The 22,813-nt window shown below is 39.3% G+C and overlaps 2 protein-coding genes across 3 annotated transcripts; both read right to left on the reverse strand.

The window, feature by feature from the left end:
* Window positions 1-1,704: 1,704 nt before the first annotated feature.
* Window positions 1,705-16,543, reverse strand: eftud2 (elongation factor Tu GTP binding domain containing 2). Its single transcript, XM_007558042.2, has 28 exons — window positions 16,395-16,543; window positions 15,311-15,426; window positions 15,071-15,233; window positions 13,809-13,887; window positions 13,637-13,712; window positions 13,217-13,282; window positions 13,090-13,125; window positions 12,879-12,969; window positions 12,709-12,791; window positions 12,458-12,624; window positions 12,198-12,322; window positions 11,801-11,864; window positions 11,625-11,715; window positions 11,372-11,507; window positions 10,786-10,913; window positions 10,470-10,663; window positions 10,276-10,387; window positions 10,056-10,196; window positions 9,870-9,971; window positions 8,277-8,359; window positions 8,059-8,145; window positions 7,236-7,362; window positions 6,547-6,634; window positions 6,351-6,469; window positions 5,375-5,469; window positions 5,139-5,292; window positions 2,054-2,161; window positions 1,705-1,950 (listed from the first exon to the last, which is right to left on the reverse strand). The coding sequence occupies exons 2-28, from the start codon at window positions 15,413-15,415 to the stop codon at window positions 1,855-1,857; spliced, it is 2,916 nt and encodes a 971-aa protein (XP_007558104.1). The 5' UTR covers window positions 15,416-15,426; window positions 16,395-16,543; the 3' UTR covers window positions 1,705-1,854.
* Window positions 16,544-17,580: 1,037 nt separating this feature from the next.
* On the reverse strand, window positions 17,581-19,939 carry phospho1 (phosphoethanolamine/phosphocholine phosphatase 1). Of its 2 annotated transcripts, none has more exons than XM_007558043.2 (3): window positions 19,829-19,939; window positions 19,361-19,428; window positions 17,581-19,162 (listed from the first exon to the last, which is right to left on the reverse strand). In XM_007558043.2, the coding sequence occupies exon 3, from the start codon at window positions 19,140-19,142 to the stop codon at window positions 18,288-18,290; it is 855 nt and encodes a 284-aa protein (XP_007558105.1). In that variant the 5' UTR covers window positions 19,143-19,162; window positions 19,361-19,428; window positions 19,829-19,939; the 3' UTR covers window positions 17,581-18,287. The 2 variants fall into 2 exon arrangements, with proteins under 2 accessions (XP_007558105.1, XP_007558107.1); XM_007558045.2 differs by having other exon boundaries at window positions 17,581-19,100; window positions 19,829-19,935.
* Window positions 19,940-22,813: the final 2,874 nt, after the last annotated feature.

Consider the following 22,813-nt stretch of genomic DNA (forward strand, 5'->3'; position numbering starts at 1 on the left):
TATTACATCAAAAGCTGGAATGCTTCATACATTCAATTAATGCACAAAAAAAGATAAAAGATAAAAAATGTGGGAGCCAAAAATCCCTCAACAAGGTGAGACAAACAAAAAAATACAAGCACAAATGACTCCTTAAAAATGTGTGCTTTTATTTTGTCCCATTTCTAAGAAACAACAAGAACTCATTAAGTGCCTTATTTGTGATTTAGATGTTTTAAATATTCACAATGAATAGACAGTTTAGGGTATTTTGTCCAAACCTCTTTGTGTCTGAGAAACTGCTTCCAGCCTTGTCAACTTTTAAATTAAATCCTGTGTCGACACAGCTCATGATTAAACTCGAATAAATTAACGGGTTTTACATAAAAGATAAAAAAAAAAATATATATCCATGTTTGAGCTACTTTTTTTAAATTAAAAATATCTCAATTATACTTAGCCACCAATCCTAACCTGTCGCTTTGCTTGTGCCTCCGTCCCACACTCTGCCAGTCAGTCACCGCCCACAATGTCCCCAAAACGACGGATCGATCACGGTGAGCGTCAGTAAAGTTTCTATTTGCTCTCTGATGGTCGACAGGAACACAACATTCCCTGCTGCACTTTAAATTCAGCCACTTTGGAGAGACTTTCTGGCACAAAACTGCCTGTTTAAGGTATTAAAACAGGCAGTTTAAGTTTAGACTTTGACCTGGCCGTTCCAGTTCATTCATTTTGTTCTTTTTTGCTTAAGAAGTGTACATCCTGGAATGCTCCTGTAGCATAAGAGTGCTTCAGTTTAAGCAGAATCTGTGGTTCCATGAATACCAGCTTTGGAAATTGTTTTCCAAACTGACAAATGTCAAAAACGTAGCTTCAGATGTAGAATCTCTTCAGTTGAGATATTTTAGCCCACTTCATGTTGTCACACAGCTTCTATTTAAGTGAATTCTTAGTTGTACAAGTCCTAATCAGACCAGTGCAAAATTAAAAACATTTAAGCAAGGCTTTATACAGCACATGTTCAATAACAGAGTAGAAGAATGATGAAAACAATAAAAACATTAATTACATTGCAGCAAAAAAAAAAAAAAAATACAACTTGTTCCAATTGTTATTAACGAATAGCAGCTTTACAGGTTTAAAGGAAAACAGTATTTCAGCTGTTTTGCAGTTTTCTGGAAGTTTGTTCTAGATGAAAACTGAATGATTCTTCCTCATGTTTGGTTGTGGTTCAGGGGACGCAGAGCAGAGCACAACCAGAACCAGAACCAGAACAAGGACTTGAGAAATCTGAAAGGTTGATGCAGCAACGACAGGTCTTTAATGTATTTAATGCTACATCATTCAATAATTTATAAATTAAAGTATTTTAAAGTCTGTTCTCTAAGTAATAGGGAACCAGTGTATGGAACATAAAATGGGGCGATGTGATTTATTTGACTAGTTTTATGGAGGAAATGTTTTAGTGGTGAATTGCAATTTATTCATGATTTAACAAATAAAAATGACCTTTTCACATAAAACCAGTTTGATTTGAACAGCTTTTCCCCCTTAGTAAATAAAAGTATTGCATCACCATTTCGTATTCACTCAGGTTCTCTTTGACCAATATTAAAATTAGTTTCATCATCTGAAACAAGAAATCTGCATGGGCACCATAAAATACAAAAAACATCTGTATTTGGTTTAAAAACATTTTTATTCAAACATAATCAAGTCCAACTCTTTTCTCATTTTAACTCCAAAGACAAGTTGAGCTACAAAAAAAAAGTTTTGTACAAATAAAAAAATAAAAATACAAGGAAAGATGAGGACAAACAGATGGATCCGATGTTTAACAGCTACACCTGTTCTGTAGATTGAAAAGTTCCCTCACATCGGATAATTAAGCACCACGTCCTGTTTCGCCAACTCCAACAACATGGGATCGTCGAAGAACTTGCTGATACTCACATCTTCGCTCAGACCCTGCAAAGAGACAAAGATTATTAGTATTTTTTTATTTATTTAAATGCAAAATTTGTGGTAATATTTTAAATTCGAAGGGCAAACAGGCGTGCGGCCGACTTGCCTTGCGTCTTCTGGTCTTGATCATGAACTCTCGGGCCAGGTGGGGGGCGGGCTGAGGCTCGAGGGGCCGGATCACGATGCTCTTGTCCAGCGGGTCACCGGGAACAATCTAAAACGAGCATCAGAAGCAAAACAGGCACTCGTTTACGTTCAACAAACACGTAACGTCTTCAGCGCTAACAAGCTGAGTGAACATTTTAAACGGTCCGTCACGTTTTTCCTGACTCAGCACAGCAACCGTCATCGAAACGGGGCGGGGGGGGGACGAGACGCAAGTAGTGTCACTCCATCAAACGGGACCAATATGACAACAATGCAACGTTTGCAGGATGAGTTGGAATGCAGACGAGCTCACGGATGTTTAAAATTATTCACCAAATCCGCTCTAAGCAGCCTGACCTTCATGGGACGAATGGGATATTCATTGTCATTTGACGGGAGAGGAAGAGGAGGCTTGTGAAGGAATGGGATATGATAGAATAAATAAAGTCTTTCTGAGCCTTGGGGGGAGATTTTGACTGGAGGAAAAGAGGAAAACATAATCAAAGGAGAAGCTGGAGCCCAATCAACAGATGGAAGGGAGCGGCTGAGGACAGAAACTCGACGCGACGCTGTTGGCAAGCCAGTAGATGATAAAACTAATGAGGGAGGCACAATATGGCCTCTTAAGGTTAATGGGCCAAACAAGGCAGTTCAGGGACTTCTTTGTTCTTCTCGTTATCTGGGGCAGCCGAATCAATATGTGCTCGCAGGAATCAAATCTCTCCAACACAAACAGCAGAAAAGAGCCAGATTGTTGAGTGAATTGGGAATGAGCAATTGCAACATGCGTGCTGACTAAGCATTTCGCAATAAGAAATGAATCAATTAATCGCATGATAAATTAAAATGAGCTCAATAAATTCCATTTGCATAATTGTTTGTTTTTCTCTTTTTTTTTTTTCTACCAAAGACTGGATGATAAAAGTTTCCAGTCTGGTCTCTCCTATTACGTTTTTGAAGGACAGTTTTGTTCACAGAGAGTTTAATATTCATTTTATTTGTTGTTTTGGAAAAAGAACAAGATTGTTTATCACAGTGACTTCTCAATAGCAAGATTTGTTATTGTGACAGGCTTAGTGCTGATTGGTGTTAAATCTCAAGAGAATTTCCTTTAAAAAAAATGAACATTTTGCAAGGGATAAATGGTGAAAAACTGTTCCTCTCTGCTGTTTAATAATCAGATTTATCTCAGCAGGAAATGAAATGAAGAAAAATATCTTAATAAAAAGCACATAAAGCAGAACCAAATCTGTCACTGCATTTTATTTTCTCATCTTCATATAATTTAAATAACAATGATGCAAATATTCTCCAGTGCATGCCTGACATAAATAATTCATGTCTGATGTCGCGTCGGATGCTTTCATTTTCACCTACGGGGGCATGAAACATTAGTTCAGATGATGAAACGTGAAATGTTTCCACTCCTTTTCTTTTGCTCACAGATTAATGACTTTGCAGTGAAGTATTAATCTAGCCTAAGTGGAGGTAATTTTCACTGACACAGCTCTACGGAGTGCAGACGCAAACACATGTCAGATAAGAGCAGCCAGACGCAGACAGACACATAAAACTTGAAAAGTAATGAGTCGACACTCGGCTGTAACTCGGGATCAAAAGCCGTTTAACCGGAGCGGCAGACGGAGGCGCCACGCCGGAGCCGCAACGCGTGTTGGTTGGGACTCCCGGCGTTCCCACACATGTTCCCAAACGTACCTCCAAACTTTCCAAACCAGCAAAGGTCAGTTTTCAAAGTATAAATACAGAATTCCACTTTAAACTACCTCAGGCTTTCCATTAGGCCTGCAGCTAACAATTGTTTTAGTAAAGCGATTATTTTGATGATCGATTGGATAAAAGAAATTGGCTCATTCTGAAAGTTTTTCATCCTAACCATTTAAGTCAATTTTATTCAATATTTAAAAAAACACACAAAAATGTAAACAAACAATTCAATTCCCTTTTTGAATAAGAAAATTTACATTTTATTACCCAAGACGCAATAACAGCATTCCTTTAGTGAACGCTTGATTATTTTTACATCTGCAGCTAAAAAATACTTCTTGATTTGTTGATTATCATTTGGATTAACTGATTAATGATTGGTTAACAAAAAGTGCTGAACATGAGGTTTTATTTTTTTTACAAAGTGAAGCTAAAACTATGCCACTTGAAGAGTTTTTGTAGAAAATATTTACAGGCAAAAAGGGTTTTTCTTTCATCTTAAACGCAGAATCTATATTTTTTTTATAACTTCGGCTTAATAACTGCTCTGACTGTGTTGCTCTTTCGGAAAATTGCTTCTTTCAGCGTTTGTACACTTCAGTTTACAATTACTCAGTTACTAAATTAGTTGACGATTACATCAATAATCGATTCATCACGATTAATCAGATTTGTTTTAGATTTACTTTCAATTTATCCTGCAAAAGCTAAAGGAGATGGGATGAAAAACGTGCATGAATGCAAGAAAGAAGGGTGGATCGATGTACTTAGAGATAGATGGGTGGAAAATGCATGAATGACAGATATACGATGGGGGACTGGATGAACGGATGGAAAAAGACATGAATATATAGATGAAGGGATGCATATTTGAAAGGATGGAAAAATGCATAGATGGAAGCAAGTAAGAAAGAAGGATAAATTGATGGCTAAACATACAAGTGGATAAATGTACCAACAGATAAAACGGATGGTGCAGATGGACAGACAGGTCGATGGACAAGAGGATGACTGAATGACTGCAGTGATGAAAAAGTAAATGGAAGGCTGTATATGTGGAGAAAAGGAGTGATGGATGGACGGATGAAGGGAAGGACAAATTGACAGAGGAATGAAAACAAAATCCCAGGATAGTTTTATAGTCATTTACATCTTTCACATCAAAAACATGCAGCATCAGCATCATTCTGGTTCTAAGAGACAAAAGTTAATCTCGCAATTAATTTAAACAGATTTCTACTTGCCAGGCTTTTTGTTTTTAGTAATCCAATCCCCCAAGAGAAAGGAGCTGACTGCATGTTAGTGTCCATAAATCTCACCTGCCAGTGGTGGAACACAGACAGCGCGAAGGCCTGACCCTGTGTGTGTGTGCGAAGGTCGGTCTCAAAGCCGAACGAGTCTATGGCCGGGATGAAAGCCTTGATGGTGTACAGAGGAGAGCCGGGTATGGGCGCATCCTGGGTGACGTGACCTCTGATCGATGGCGAACAAAGATTATTTCAATAAGAAAATGAAAAACGGTGAGTGTGAAGCTTGATTTAGGAGGCAGACAAACCTTCTTCTCGCCAGAACGGTGTAGACGGCAGACACACAGTCAGCTGGAGCCTGGACCTCCACAAAGTAATACGGCTCCATTAACCTTGGAGTGGCCTGAAATGAAAGGGTTACTACAGATTAAAGTAGGAAGAAAGGCCTGAAGAAAGACTGTAGCATATTCATGAGAACACAGCATCACAGTTTAGTTAAAACTCTTCTAATAGAGATAATTAAGCATTTAAAAATAAGAAAAAACAGATTTCAAACACTTTTCAAGGTAAGTTTTCAAACTTTTCCATCAGCACACTTTGGAGATTAAGAACGACATAAATTAACAAAAAAAAAGACAGTTTCAGTTCACTATTATATTATATAGTTTCTTACTGTTAATATATTTTATGATAGTATTTTACATTCTATAGCAGGGACAATGTAAACTACAATGTAGCTAAATGTTATATTTTCACACACCGTGTACGCCTAACTGGTCTGAGAATTTTTTTCTTTGCATTTTTCATTAAATTACAAAATAATTACAAATTTTCAACAGCCAAGACCTAAAATATAAGACAATTAATAATTCATTGAACCATTAGGCATAATAAATACTCATTTCAATGAAACTATGCAAAGGTGAATAAACGTCCCGCTCAAATTAACCGCTTATACACGACGTAAAAAAAAAAAAAAATCTCTAAAAAATGTTAATTTTAACTAACCTGAGAAAGAAACAACTTCAGACATTGAGGGAAAAGAAATCTGTCATTTTATTAGGTGTTTGAAAATATCTGGTTTCAAGTGTAAATCCAAGGGTTGGATTACACTTTCTTACAAAATTGTGCAGCTTGAATATCAAGCATTTTCATTAATCAATTTGGTGTCGTCAAGCTTTGACGACACCAAATTGAAATTCAAGTATTTTAGAGCATCTGAAGCACCAGTAACAAAAACAAAAGAAAACAAAACAAAAAAAAACCGATCTGAAAGGCTCTGACCATGAGAAAGGCGGAGTAGACCACCCTCCTGGCTGTGGGGATGACCTGACCTCCTCCTCTGTGGAGAGGCTCCTGAGCGATGACGGCATCCAGGATCTTAAACTTCACATTTCTAATAGCTGACAGGAGCAAAAACAACAAAAAATATGAATAAATCAGTCCACATTTCATTCAGAGGAAGAGTGTCGGTCCTTACGCTCATCACACAGAGGTCCCTCCCTGGTGCCCCACTGGAATCCCTGAACGATGCTGTCTTTGACTGAACCAAGTAAAGCTTTGTCCACCTGCAGAAAACACACAAAGGCTCTGAGACTCTCTGGAAGAACACAATATTTTTAATCAATACATTCATCAAAAACCAGCAAAAAGACTCATTTTAGTTTTTTTTTTTTAAATAACCTAAGGAACTAAAACATTTAATTTCATGCTTTTCCGCACTCAAAACTCCAGAGTTCTCCATCCATTTATACCTTTCTTTAAACCTATAAATGAAAACATTCAACATGAATTTGATGCAGATAACAGGAAACCGTAAAGCGTGAAGTTTTAGGCACACAACGGGGATCTGCTGGGATGCTGCCAAGAGATGTGGAGGCAGTACTGCAGATTAAATATGATGGGATGTATGAGATGTGTATACATAAAGAACCTTTGCTAAACAACAAAATTGAAAACACATTTTTTTATTCCTGATCTTGACCTGGAAATCATTTAAATTGAGTTTCAGATGGAGAAAAATCTGCTTTTTGTACAAGTAAGACAAAAACAAGGTCCATTTAATTAAATTACTGTGGCAAACGCTGGAATGCAAAAAACATGAAAAAATATAAGTAAATATATAAGAGTTGTGCACAAGGTTTCTTGCCAATAGTTTTTCTGACTTGCCTCCGAAGGAAGCGTGTCATCCACGAGAATATTTGGCCCCGTTGTGTCTGGTCCAAAGGCCCAGATAGACCTGGCAGCCAGCAGATCCCAGTCGTACTTCGTCTGGAAGAACTCTCCCAGCTTCTTCCTGCCATGACAAAACAGGACAGTTACTGGTTGGGGGTGGGGGAGTGATGGGAGGTGCAGTGTGTCAACTGGTACATTAAAGAGATTGCTTTATTTGGGGGAGCAAAGGGGGGGTTAATGGAAGAGAGGTATGTGCTATTATATGCTGGCAGAACCAGGTCCAGATGGCCTCACAGACAGCAAGCCTCACTCAAGCAGAGGATGCAATCAGGCCCGCTCTTCATACAAGAGGAACGGGGAAGTGCTCGCATGCTTTCAGTGTGCAATTTAATTAGAGAGAGTGAATTAATCAATAAGCAAAAGTGAGGCAACATCGTGGGGGCATTTCTGTGATGCACAGGCAGCCACTCGGCAGCGAGCGCAAAGTTACTGTCGAGCGCCTATATATTTAGCAACTTTAAATATTTCACTTCGTAAATAAGGTTTTCCTCCACTGCCTTCTATGACCGCGTTTAATTGCAGAACCTCGTTTTTCAATAACTGCTCATTAATCCCAGCAAAGGATGAAATGAGAATAAATGGTCAGAAAAGCGCGGAAATGTGGAGGAATTAAGCTGACATCAAAGCAAAACGAGCACATCTGACATGAAAGGCACATTGTATCACCCGGATAATAAAGCAGTCAATTAAACTGCAGCAGCAGCAGCAGCAGCAGCAGCAGCAGCAGCAGCGAGCGGGAGAGTCTTCAGCGGCGTACCTGTTCCACGTGATCTGCACCACTTCGTTCTCGATGTCCTCGGCGAGCCCCTTCTCCAGAGGCTCAGCGATCATGGTGATCTTATTCCTGGAAATCAAACCAATCTCAGTTTGTGCTGCTTTATCTGAGCAGCTGTAATTATCTGGTGAAGCGCCATCAGATCACACTCTTGCCATTGTGTTCAACTTGGATCTGACAAAATGGGGGTAAACACTCACTTTTTGTTGGGCGTCTCAGCAAAGCACTTAAGAGACGACGTCTCAACCACCGTTTCACAAAAGGTCACAACAGGATCAGCAACCTGAAGGGAAAATGTTAAAAAGAGATTTGTTTAAGAAAACCATATCAACAAAAGCATTTAAAAAAAAAAAAAAAATCACTTTTCAACTGCAATAATGACAATAATCCACACACGTTTTTATTTTTGGTGCCATTTTGTTTGCATATGAAACACGCAAAACAAAATTAATTTGATTTTGTAATTTGACATCTTGAAATTGGGCCTCTGTCTCTTTAAGAAGCTTCTGCTCTTTCCGACACTCTGCCTTCAGCACATCGACACAACAATGCTCCTCATTATGCCATTTACAACCGCTCTTAGGAGGAATAGTTCTTGATGAACTCAGCTGAGTTCCTCCAGGTGTTTGCCAATTGCTGCTGCTGCTAGTCTGAAGGAGTTGAGTGGGAGAGGAATTACAGTCTGAGTTTGACGTCTAATCGCAGAAATGATTAGAAGTACTGTGAGCTAAAAGTCCAAACAATCAAAATGATGCAGATGTATGAGTTTGTCTATGTGCTCAGGGCTCCTTTTGCATCAACTATAATAAGTAGCTCCATAATAAGCATCACTTCAGAATACTGTAAATTTTCCTGGTAGACGGCAGTGATGACCTTGGACTTGATCAAACGTGGCTGATTGACTCCAACAGATAACAAGGTTGTCCAAATTATCACTCACTGTAGAAACTTCACACTGCATCTTAACAGCTTTGATTCTGTGTCTCTGCACAGAATCAAAGCTCCACCCTATGGACATTGCTCCTTTTCCTGGATACTTCAGGGTGGACGTGTCTTGAAGCACCACCTTCAGTCACTGCGACACTTTGGGAACTGAACCACAACTCTTGATTGGGGCTTGCTGAGCAAAAGGGATGATTATTTTCTCCTTCCATCACTCTGTAACCTTCAGGATTTTGGGTAACTTCCTTTGTGTCCAGTGTGAGCATCTGCTGCTATGAGTCTCTGACCAGCTGGCTAAATGCTGCATTAGCATGTAAAATGAAAGTTCATAACATTTGGAATATATTAGGCAGCAATTACTGTACTCCAGACAGTTCTATGGAATATGAATTTTGAACACACCGCTATAGCAAAGACTATATATATATTTGAGACATATTTTGCAGCCTCTGAAGGTTGTAGTCATCTTTGTTACTCGTCACATTTTTTTAGTTTGATTTTTTTCTTCCACTCAACATTCTACTAATATGCTTCGATGCAGCATTCTATAAACTATGTTTTTTAGCAATTACCTTTTGCAATTCATTTTGCTTGGCGTCAAGCACTTTTTCCTGATTAGGAAAGTTATAACATTACATTTTTGTGTTATTATTGTTTAAACTATCTACGACATAATTTCTTTTCGTTCAGTTACAAGCTGAAGCTGTCTTAGTCCTTGCTTTTTGGATTTAATTACCAAAATAAATGCCCTTTTCAGTGACAATCTATTGTAATTAAGATTCACCTGCAGTTTCTTCCTAACCAACCTAAAATGTCGTAGTTACATAATTATAATGAGCATTTTTACGTACTTTAATGTCGATTTCTGAGTACATCTTCCTCAGATCATGCATGACACAATCCAGATAAAGCTCTCCTGTCCCTAAGATGACATGCTCTCCAGACTCCTCCACCTGAAACACAGTCAACACGTCAGTCAGCTCCAACACACCAAAGTAAATAAAATGATTCGACACGGCGACGGTGCTCAGATGTACCTTTGTGGTTAGAGACGGGTAGCTCTTGTTGACTTTCCTCAGTCCGTCCAACATCTTGGGAAGCTCGGACGGGTTGACGGGCTCCACGGCGATCTTGATGACCGAAGCCGTGTTAAACTTTAACGGCCTGAAAATCTGAGCCTGTTGGAGAAAGAGAAGTTTCTTCATTGTGGTTCATAGTTCTAAATATCTTTTTAAAAGCTTCTCAGTGATCCCGGACCTCTTCGTTCCCCCGTGGTTCTGTGATGGTGGCCGTCTTCACGATCGGCTGGTCGCAGCCTTCGATCAGAACCCAGTTTCCCGCAGGAACTCGGTTCACTTCGATTTGGTATCTGAGACGGTGGAAGAGGCTGTGAGTCTACCGAGCAATCGCTGACTTCGGAGCTTCATAAACGAGCAAAACCGGGAGGTTACCTGGCAACAGAGATCCAGAGGCGACCCACAGTGCAAATCTGCGAGTCTTCCTCGTCATCCAGCGTGTAGTTCTCTCCCAGAACCTTGACCGGCTGACCTGCCTGAATGGTACCGCTCAGAACCCTGCCGAAGGCATGGAACTGGACCCCGTCCTCTGTGCTGTACATCTTAGTGGTGTGGCACATCAAGGGACCCTGAGAAACATCAGGAAGTAAGAAGACGAGACTTGAAACTAAAATAATGTTGTTTTTTATTTTTTGTTTAATATATAAACTTTCCTGTAAAGAAGATTGTACTAAGCCATGAAATGACTCACATCAGGATCACATTCCGCCATGGCTTCTCCCAAGTCAGAGTCCAGTCCTCCTGTGTATGTGTGGTCTATCTTTATTTTAGCACCCTCTTGTGGTGAGGGGATGTGTTGCACACACATGTCCACAAAACCTGCAACGAAAAACAAAAAATGAATGGTTCAATACGACAGGTTACCGACACATTTCTCATGGCACTTATAGTTAATGCAAAATTAATGTCTGTAATAAAGAGCCACAGAAATATATATAAAAAAAAATCTCTACCAAAATTTCCAGAAATCTGAGTCCTTATTCAAGCTAATTTTTTAAAGAATAAATAAACAAAACCAGAAGATATCTCGACAGTGGCCAAATTTTAAAAATAAACCAGACATAAATAACAGACTGTCAGGAGAGAAAAAGAGGGGAATAAACAAATGAATGAATGAAGAAAGGTCAGACTGGAGTGAACTTTTCCACATTGTAGCAGCAAATAAAGTGTGAAAATATACATATTTCCCCCACAATCCTTTCCATATCCATATTTATCGGCACCAGGAGAAAAACTTCAATCAAATCCAAATGAAGCACAAACGTCAGACTCCGTACCGGTGAACTCTCCAAAGAAACGGTTACAGACCAGCCGGAGCAGAGGCCTGATGTTCAGCTTCAGCTCCTCCTTGGTCAGGTGGATCCCAAGTTCATCCAGAACCCGGGGCAGGGTGGTGTCCACATCCCCAACCACCTGGACGCACACACAAACAAACCATTTGGGGAAGGATCACACACAGGAGGTTTGAACAGAGAACTGAGCTGCTAATCTTCATGGAAACGAAAACAAACAAAGCGAGCCATTTCGAACCTGTGAGAGGATCTTGTAAAGAGGCTCCAGGACAAACTCCACAAAGCTGCGCTGGGAGTTACTGGTGGGAGCCTTCTTTGTGAACTTACGACTAAACACAGAACAAAGAAAAAAAGAAAAAAACATGAAAGAAGAGAAGAGCTGCACAGATTTTAGCAGAGAGGCTGAGTGCTCACGTTTTGGGGTTGAAATAAATGTCTCCCCAAAGCCGCTTTGCAAACTCGTTATAGTTGATGTCACCTGGAAACAGAGGAAGGAGACAGGAGTAAGTTAGAGCAGTTTTCTATTATCCACAGTGACGGGGAAAGTATTCACGCCCTCACATTTTACTTTCTTGCTTTTCAACAGATAAAAGCCCCTTTCTTTACAAACAAAATACATTAATTTGTCTTAAAATGCAACAAGACAGACGAGCAACTGAACTAAAAGTTGCAGATTTTATGTTTACTCAGGATATGTTTTGCGTAATATTCAAGCATGTAGGGTTATTTGAAACGTGTAAAACAGAACAAGCAAACAAACAAACAAACAAAAAAAAAAAAAATCAGCATGTTCATTGATAAGATGTCTCACCGTAGGTGTCTGAGTAGATCTTGGCGAAGGACCCCAGGGTGAAGCAGATGCTGTACTGAGAGCTGGCGAAGCAAACGTTCCCGAGGAGCGGAGACACCACCAAGTTCTCGTCTGTGGAGTAAGTACTGAAAGACAGAAGGAACGTCACAAACGCAGAGCCGGGGAGTCTAAAGTCTTTTTATTTTGAAACTCAAATGTTGTTTTCATGCTTTACTTTAAGGCTTGCAGTTTCCCCTGTTAATCAAACAAACCAGAATTACCTGAGCAAACCGTTGACCTCGTCCACAATGTGTCGAAGTTTATAATAAGCATCTGTTGGCGGCAGTTTGAGCTCGACAATGAGCCGGTCCACCTTGTTGATGCAGATGGTGATGGCCATGCGCTCCTGGACTGCATGTTTGATCAGGCGCTCCGTGTTCAGCATCACCTGGTCAAAGAACGACAGAAGATTGATTCACTTATTCTAAAAAGAAATAAAAATGAATACCCCTCTTAGGAAACGTCGACTCACTCCTTCAGCTGCATCGATGAAGAGGACAACTCCATCGGAGATCCTCATGCTGGATGTGACCTCATCAGAGAAGTTCACATGGCCTTTTCAAGGAGACATACTGTCAATGTTTTGTTCATTTTTAAGAAAACAACACAGATAAACATCTTAATCGAGCTAATATACAAGACCTGGTGTATCCATGATGTTGAAAAGGTAGGATTTTCCTCTGGAGTCTGGCAGCACCATCGTGACTGGAGTGCTTTTGATGCCGACCCCTCGCTGATAAAAAAAAAAAAAAAAAGCACCAGAAACGATGAAGAAACAGACACAGTAATAACCCAACAGATTTAAATATATACTCTCTGGTTAATTAAAGACAAATATGAATGAAGGGCTCACCTCCTGCTCAGTGAACAGGATGTCTGTGTACCGAAGCTGGGGGGGGGGAGGGGAAAAGGTCAAAATCCACTTTGGGCTGCAGTTGATTTCAACACATTCAAGTGAAATTGAGGCAGAGAACACTCACATCGACATCATCCCTCTTTCTGATTTCAGGATGAGTTTGCTCAATCAGGCAGTCCACAAAACACGTCTGAGAGGAATGAGAACATTCGTCAGGGCGAACAGAAGCTCCATGATATTAAGAGGAAAAACTACATTGGACGTGATATTAATGTTTAATATTTCAAAGACATTTAGTTTTTTTTTCCTAACACTGTGACAAGCACAAATAACTTTCTCCCCTCAGGTGTGTCTCCAGCTTATATAGCAACCTTTAGCAGCGCAGCAAAGTCATAAACATAGGCCCTCGTTTTTATTCTAGCTACATATATGTATTTTTTGTCATTTAAACTTGTTTCTTGAGCAAAATGCCAAGGACAATCCCCCAGCAAAGAACAGAGCATGATTTGAGAGAGCCAGCAGCAGCTAGACAGCTGCAGCTAACCTTGCCGTGGTGGAGGTGACCACAGAGGGTGACGTTACGGATCAGCTCGGTACCGTCCATCAAATCTGCCAGAAACCTGCGCGGACACAAAGGGTGAAAGAGACGAATGTCACTCTGCTGCATTCTGAATCGTCGGCATTTTTATCCGCATTTAACGGGCTACCCGACTCACTCCATGTCATAAACAGTGGCAGGTAACTCCTGCTCCATCAATGTGAACTGCTTGTGCTTGACTGGCTTGATGATGGGCTCTGAAGAAAAGGGAAATAAGGAAACACTGATGAGCATAATGTTTGTCTTGTTTTCAAAGACAGTATTCTGTTGCTATGTTTACGGCACACATTAATTTCAGAGTAATTTTGATTGCACAAAAATGATCTTCATATACATTTGATGTTTCAATAAAGGTAAAATCAAAATAAAATTAATACAAAACAACAACAAAATTACAGGGCAAGAAAAATGCATAATAAACATGAAAAATATGAGATCTCAGAGAAATTATATCTCTAAATCTTAGTTTTTGTAGTGCTTATAAAAGCAGAGTGATAAACTAGTTGTCAGACTGGGAAGCTTTCACAAAGTGATAAATCACTTGTCACAAAACTAAAACAGCAGAACAAGATGAGTCTGGAAAACAAACTTTAAAAAAACGTGTGACATCTTTAGTGTCATTTTTTTTTGTTTTGTCTATAGATACAAGCGAACAAAAATTAAATCAAGCTTTAAATTTCCATCTCCAGAACAAATACCTGCACAAGCCTGATTGTGCAAAGAGCAGTGACAGAAAAAGAATGCAACTGGCAGATTAACAGGGAATACGTTGATAAAAGCGAGAGCTGGTAAAAAGTGTTTCCAAGACAAAATAAGGCATCAAACTCACTGTGATATACTTTGACAAAAGAAAGTACTCTTCAAGAGCAACAAAAAATGGAAAGAAATAGGAGTCAGAGTTTGTGGCAGGACTGTTAACAAAGATTAACTGAATTGCATGACCAACAAACAGTCTTCAATTGAGAAATGAAAACAGTATATGACAAAACTCCATCTTGTACCATTTGCCCACCAGAAAATTACATGACAATGTTGATGAAGAATATCGTTTTTCACTAGTAAAGTCAGTTTCTCAAACAACTCAAGCAGGAAGCAAACTCTCGAGATACAAACATTGGTTTGAGTTTTCCTTAAAAATAGTGCTTTGATTTAGTGGTTATAAATCCCAACACACATGAAACTACATATTCTTATTTTCACATGTTTTTATTCACCAGATAGACCTCGTCTACACACATTTCTCAGTGCTTTTGTAAACAAATTCAGAATCTAGTCAAAGGAAGCTCTGCAAGGGTACTAAAAACAAGCTGCTCCAGATAATAAAATGGGACTCAATCCTTATAAAAAAAATATATATATATATAAAATTCTTCATCTCACCAGTAAGCGGTTGTGTGTCTTCTTCCTGGACAATAGTTTCCACTTCCGGCCCGTAAACCTCCTCTGCTGTGGGATAGTATTTCTTGTCCTCATGCAGGACCACCTCCATGCCAGGTACGTTCTCATCCTCATTTGCAGGCTCATCTTCTTCATCTTCATCCCCCTTGAGGAAATAAACACCATGACAGGTTTTCCACTGAAATCTTTAGCAATTACAAGTAGTATGAATTTGAAACATACCTCATCAATGTCCCTGTCCTCTGCATCCAGATCATCGTCATCATCATCAGAGTCCAGCTCTGGACCGATGTAATTACCAAACTCGTCATACAAATCAGCCTCCATCTTCTAGAAAACTGCAAAGGAAATCAAATATTTAGTCTTGGGCTCATGTTGAAGAGAACACAGCAGCTCTGAGAAGATTAAACTTTTTGAGACTGAAATGTAACAGATATTTTGCAATGATAAATGTTAGGGGTGAAAAATATGTAAAACAAAATGCTGGAACAACCAGGTTGTGTAAGCCTCCATTAAAACTGTAGAACTTTTCTTTCTATACATTTTTTTGACAACTAACTGTAAAACAGAACTGCGTGAAAACAGATAGATAGATAGATAGATAGATAGATAGATAGATAGATAGATAGATAGATATGTTTCAGTCTCCTACAGAGCACAAACACATCAAACAACAATCTATCAGTTTGTAAAAATATGCAAATGAGTAAATCTTAGGAAAAAGCTACAAGTACAAATGAGTTTTATTTCAGGTTCATTAATTCAGTACTACTGAAGTGAGAGCACAAAAAAATCATACATTCATGTTACATCATTTCATCTGAAACGAATTCTCCCATAATTGTACAGTTTCTTACTAAATATAAAACATATACAAACTTTAACTGGTATTTGTAATTCATACATTTACGGTTCTTCAAATGTGTACAGTTTTAATAGTTTTAAACGTTTTCCGTGCAAAACAAGATAAATGAGTGGAAGTCTGGCTATAATAGAGATTATCAGTCAGGCTGTACCACAACAGCTAATGCTAACACTGATATTCTCGCGACGGTTTACAGTTCCCGGTATTTAATTTACGAACGTTTCTGACAGAAAATAAACAAAAAGGTTGACCGGAAGAAATTCGGATCTTTTTCAGGTAATATTTTTTTTTTATCAAATAGCATATTGTCATGCTAACGAGCTAAAATGGTAAAGATTTGAACGAGCTGCAAGCTACGTAAGAGGTACGTTGCTGTTCAGAGTTAGCAAGCGATAGCATGCGGATCCCAACTAAATCATATATAATACTATAAATACGTACCTTTTCCGGATAAAACACGGAGACTTAATATGAAATCCAAAACAATAAGTTGACTTTTATAGACAGTATACAAATGCTCATTCAAATAGCGCCATGCGTATGAGATGCAACTGCCGTATATCCTCTTCTTCTGGTGTTTAATGGCGGCTGGCAGATCTTTAAGTGCCAATGCTGCCAATGCTGCCATCTACTGGACTTGAGGTTAGATGAGAAATGTACATAAAAAGTGCCTGGATTCGTTTACCTTTTTTATATCTTGACATTTTATTTTATTTTATTTTATTTTATTTTATTTTATTTTATTTTATCAATCCCTCAAAAAGACTTTATATTGTACTGTTAATATTTAATCTGTTCGGTGCTTCTTTAAATTGTAATCTTTCTTGTTCATATGCAAGAACATATGAACAATCTATTTAGCCATGAAAACGCTAAACAGATTCAGGCAGATTATAGTGATCACATTTATCTGTCATATTAAGGGGTTTCCAGTTATTTTAAGAGTTTTGTTGAGACCTGTATAACCTTTTCTGAGACATATGAAAATGTATTCACTGTTTTTCTTACATGCCCCTCAAACTTCTGCACAACTGCCTTATCCTTTCCCCCAAGATTTTAACAGAGTTATCAATTAACTTGTATTCAATTTTCCTCATTGGAATTTGAAACTCCTTTTTAATTATTGTCATTTACTGTTTATTCCTAAAAGAGAACATTCTTGTAGAGATGAGATTTGTAGTTATCCTCTGACACCACTAGATGGAATTAGACATTTGCCACCTCATGTCAACTAAACCAATTTTTCTTGGTAAAATAAAACTATAACAAAATAAATAAATGATTGTATATTTACATGTCCAAAATACGATATAAAAAAGTTGGATGTCATTTAAGAATTTTTCCAGCGTTAAACTCTTCTGAAATATATGTATTTATTCACGTTTTCAGGACATATTTTTTTCAGAGAAGCATTTTAATGTTTTTTTAAAAAACAAAATCATGTCTAAAACGTATTTTTTTTTTTTTATGTCTGGCATCCGAGATATTACAGTCACACAAAAGGCTATGCAAGACTTTTTGGAACTGTCAACATATTTATTAGGATTTAATCAAGAGAATTTAATCTAACACCTGTTAGAATCTGTAAAAAAAAAATAAATAAAAAATAAAAAGATTGAGACACAAGCACTGTTTCAGGTTATGGCTTTATTCCTGCTGGTGGTATTTCATAGGCTGGGCCTATACACGGTACAGACAAAACAAGATAGCAGACAAATTACAGAGATAAAAATAACATTTCATTTACAATATAATGCATCTCTAAATTAGACAAAACTCTTAAAATATATGGTGATTAAAAAAGAATTAAAAAAAAAACAATAAAAAGACAGTTTGGTCTGTATTAATGCCCATCACCTCTAGGTGGCAGTGTTGTCAGGTTGACGCTATAATTTACAAACCCAAGTCATATTCCAATTGTGCTGTTTCTAAAAAAAAAAAAAGCACAACTATAATATTGGGGAGAAATAAATGAATGACATTTCAAATATTTTAATCGTTCCACATGTAAACACAAACAACTCCTAAATTAATACATGAGCGGTAATATCGTAATATCGTATTGCATTTTATGCAAATACTTTTCCAAGCTCTGGCGTTTTCTTTACTTGTAGAGATGGTATAGCTACATTAGATTCTGATTTCATTCTCATTTAAGTTTAGCTGAGGAGTTCACAGCCTGTTCTTGTTATAGGCCTTGAAGACCCTTAACTTTACTCACAAAGGTTTCTTATTGCTATTAGAATTATATTTTTTACGAGTTTCACTTGAGAGCGTGACGTTAAAAAGTCTATTTATTGGACTAATTCATTTTCTGCTCTCCCATCTAACTCTCTATTCCGCCACTAGTTTCCTCAATCGCGTAATCACATCTTCCCCGCTGACCCAAGGCACTGTGACCGCCTTGAACTCCCCGGGCATGGCTTCGTGGGTTTCTGTGATGAGCCGGTGCATGGGGAAGTCCCTGCGTGGGAAAGCCAAGTCTCGGGGCCCGAGCGAGAGCGCAGGACAGAAGTCGTTGGCCCCATCCCCTACATAGAAGATCCTCTGGTAGGGGCGGCCGCGCTCCTGCGTCCTGCGCGCCACGTAGTCCCTGACGACCACTTGCTTGCACATGTTGTCCGGGCACCGCTGGCACTCGTGGGAGTGGAAGGGCCGCAACACCAGCCGACCGTTCTTGTTGAATGTGGCCGGGTTGGTGAAGATCCGGTGGAAGAGCTGGCGCACCCCGGCGCGTCGAAGCCAAGACTCGATGAAGAAGGTGTTGGCGTCAGACACCAGCACCACCTCAAAGTCATGCGCCGACCGGTTGCGCAGGAACTGGAAGAGGGTGAGCATGCCGGGGGATGCGGGGATCTTCTCCATGATGCTGCGCAAGTCGCTCTCGGTGACGCCCTGCTCCGCCAGGTAGGCCAGTACTCGCTGCATGTACTCGTTGTAGCGGCCGGGCTGATAGGTGTCCTTCAGCCAGCCGGGCAGGTACTGACCCGGGGCGGCCTGCACCACCATGTCGTCGCTGGTTTCATCCACGATGGTTTCATCGAAGTCAAAGAAGATTATGAAGCGTTTGTCCGGGGAGATGGAAGAAGAATGGGAGGCCATGATGCCTGTGTGCCTGGACCGGTGCTGCTCCTCTTCACCTGGGGGCTGAGGGGGGACATAACAGCAGTTGAAGACTGAATCCCCCATGACTGACCAGCTCCACTCCCCTATGTCCCACAGATGAGAATAATAAATAACAAAAACAATAAGTAAATCATAACTATATAATGTAAAACTTTTAAGGAATCAGGAAGGTCTAAGGACTGATTAAATAGCACAACTGCAAATTGCAAACCTATGCAAATGGTTTGAAGCAAATTCTTATGTATATTTTGCGAACAAAGCGGTTAAACTGGGTCCCATACCTTGAATTGCGCCCACGGATCTCTTGACCTGAATCGCAGAGGCTTTCAAATTGTGCGGCTGGCCGAACCTGTGTGTGGGGAACAATTGGAGTATGGAGTTGCATTAAAAGGCAAAGGAAGAAAGTATTACGCTTTCAATTGGAAAACTAGAGGAACGACTTAATAAAATAAGTCAAAGGCCAAATGGAAATGAAATAATGACGTGCAAAATTGGCTGATATGAATTTTAAGCTGGTCTAAATTATCTAAACGATTTGTCGACCTATTCTCAGGCAAAAAAAAACAACAAAAAACATTATTTCTTCAAAGTATAGGTACCAATCATTGCAGGCAATCTAAACGCTATTCGAAGAAAAAAAAATCTAATAAATCACAATAAGCTCTAGCTTTTTTCAAATATTTTAAAAGCATATTTAAATTATGATTTAAGTCAGAAAAAGAAGAAGGTTAAAGCCATAAATGCATCACCAGCACTGGCTCCGATCCCCCGTTGTCAGGTTCAATCCGGTCTCTTTGGTTACAGAAGGCAGAGTTACAGCAGCAGCCGACCCGCGGCTCACGCACTTTTATCTGCGGAGCCGCTGTGAGCGTGCCCGCGGATTCAAGTCCGCCCATTTAATAGCAGCCCACAGTGCGCGTTCACGGCACTTTCATGAGATGAGAGGGTATAGGCAAAGAAGAGAGAGGGGGAAGGAAAGCAGGAATATTCTGTTGGATGAGGGTTCTACATATTCAAAGATCCACGTTTTTGTTTTTCCAAGTGTCTACGGTACATGTAGCCTTTTATGTAATCTGTTCTTGTTCAGCAGATTATCAGCTTTATCTCTTGGTGAAACATTTACAGTTCCTTGCAACAGTATTTTTGAACTTTTTCACATTTTGTCCCTCTGAGTCGAGTCTTAGAACTGCTATCTATTGGAATCATAGCGTCATGTTCGCTTTACAGATCCAGCTTTCCGCATCTAGAAACTAGAACTATTTTGACATTTTACTTTGCAAGATTGTCCAAATTTAGATTGGAGAGTCTCTGAAACCATTAGTTTAAAGATCCATTCCTTTAAGGTTTGGAGCTTTGGACATGTTTTCATCAAAATCACGTGAAAGGGCCGCTCTGGCCTTGTTTTAAGTCTTTTGCTGCCTCTAGCAGGTTGAGTTCCCGGATTGCCCTGTACTTAAATCCACCACTAAACTCTGACCAGATGTCCAGACTCTACTGAAAAAGACCACCCAATCAGCATGTTTTAACATTGTGCCAGTCTTTTTATGGTGAAATGTTTTGGATGTTGGCCAACAGATTTCATTTTGATCACTTCTGTAGAGCACATTCCTCAAGTTTGTTAAATCAAACTGCAAACAAGGGCTCTCATAGCTTTATTATTACCCCTCTTCAATATAGAATACATTTTGTCAATTGAGCAACTAATTGTTTCACCTGAGCTGTAGACCATTTGAGTTCCTCCAGAGTTACTACAACTAATGAATTAATTGTCAGTGTAGGCGGACGGCCACATCTTAGAAGATCTGCAAAGGGTTACCCTAACCCTAACCCTCTTGCCTTTCTCTGATAATTGATTGAATAGCAAAGCAATGCCTGAGCTTCTAGGATAGTTATTCTATGGTCAACTGTCTCTCAACTGGCCACAAGTTATTTAACCCCAACTGAGACAATGAGTAGCTTCTCATTTCTTAAACAGCCATGCAGAAAGACATCTTGTGGTTGTGGAAAAGATGTTGGTCTGTTCAAGAAGGGTCAACCTATTGGTGTCAAGCAGAGAAAACATCTAAGGTGATTGCAGAAACTACAAAAACTGGGCTAACAGTTGTCTAAGAAGTGATGAGTATGTTCGTAAGGATGTTTGTCACTTTTTTATACTGAGAAATATACTATTATTCAAGCGTCTTCTGAAGACAGTTGGTTTCAATAGACTTTACTTTGGGTATTTCAGTAAAGGAGGCTGAATACAAATGCACACACCTCATACTTCATAAGATAAACATAGTTATTTTATTTCCACTTGACAAGTATGTCAAATATGGAAAAGGATGGGCTGTATAACTTTTGTTTGGGCGAGCACAAAAAAACATGTAGATCAGATTTGCAGAAAAGCATCCTGAAACAGGAAGCAGTTCCAGTTTGGAGGCTTGTAACCTAAGTAATAAAATCTGTTCTGGTGCTATAAGAGATAAAAATTTACAATGCTACTTTTAAATGTTGCCGTAAAACCCCCGCAGTGATTTCAAAAATCAATCTTGGCCTCCTTTTAGATTGCTGATCTATATTTAGTTCAGCAGGGCCATTTTAACGGTAAAATGCTTCGAGTCTGTTGTGAAAGCAGGACAGGGATGGCTTTCGTTGTTGGGTTTCACATTTGAGGAGATGACTGGATAGAAATGATTTAAAAGTAATCAAAATCTGAAATAAGGTTATGTTTCCATTTACTAACTACAGAGAAACATCAGTATCGCAGCAAGGGAGACCATGTTTGCTGCTTGTTCCTCCTGATAAGACCCTGCAAGTATGCTGATTAATGAAGCACACAGAACGAACAAACGGCTGGGAAACGCGACGTGAAGCCCCCTTCTCTTTATCTGCCTGCCGACAGACGCAGCCTCCTCCCTCCTCGACACCAGAAGGCGTAATGACTAACAGCTGGGGAGGCCGACTATTTTCAAACCCAAATGGGAATGGAGATGTACAGACGGCGTGTTATTATCTCCTCTGCTCGTGAAGTGAGCCCCGGTACCTGGCCACCCACTCACCAACAGTGAGTCACACACACTTTTCTCTGCACCCACCGGCCTGTTCTGCTACCTATAGGATTATGTGACTCATTGAACGCACCTGGTAAAGAGAAAGCAGGTATTCTTCCAGCAATAATGCGTCCTAAGAGGAGGGAAACACTACACACCAATGAAACTTGAAGACTTTTTGGTATTTACGAAGATGATGACCTAAATTGAGGGACTATCCTGTTAATTTACCCACAATGGAAAGATTAGTAGAAGATTAGGGGTGTTAATAGTAGTAAAATCATGTCACAATTCTCAGATTCAGTGCAAAGAGTTGGTAAAATGTTATACCAAAATCGCAGTGAAACTAAAAGAAGGCAGGAAAAAGACCAGAGCTGAAGCAAGAGTTGCATCAATCAGCAATAATCCACGCTGGAGCAAATCTCAGTTTGAAACATACTTAAACTGAAGCACACAATCAGGAACATGCTGTTCCCAATCAATATTTTCCATGTTCACAATAAAAAGAAAGTAGACATCTTTTTTAGTACAAAATGACCTGCTCTAAAAGCACCAATTCAACCTGAACAGATTCAAACATTTCATAGATTAAAAAAAAAAGAACAGTCTGTAAAAACTAAATAGCCAATAATTCAATAGCTTCAAGAAAGAGTGAGCAAGTGTTTTCTGTGTGACTTCAGTTTCTCACATCACCCTATGTTT

Source organism: Poecilia formosa, unplaced genomic scaffold, assembly GCF_000485575.1.
Source record: "Poecilia formosa unplaced genomic scaffold, Poecilia_formosa-5.1.2 Scaffold94, whole genome shotgun sequence".
Lineage (NCBI taxonomy): Eukaryota > Metazoa > Chordata > Actinopteri > Cyprinodontiformes > Poeciliidae > Poecilia > Poecilia formosa.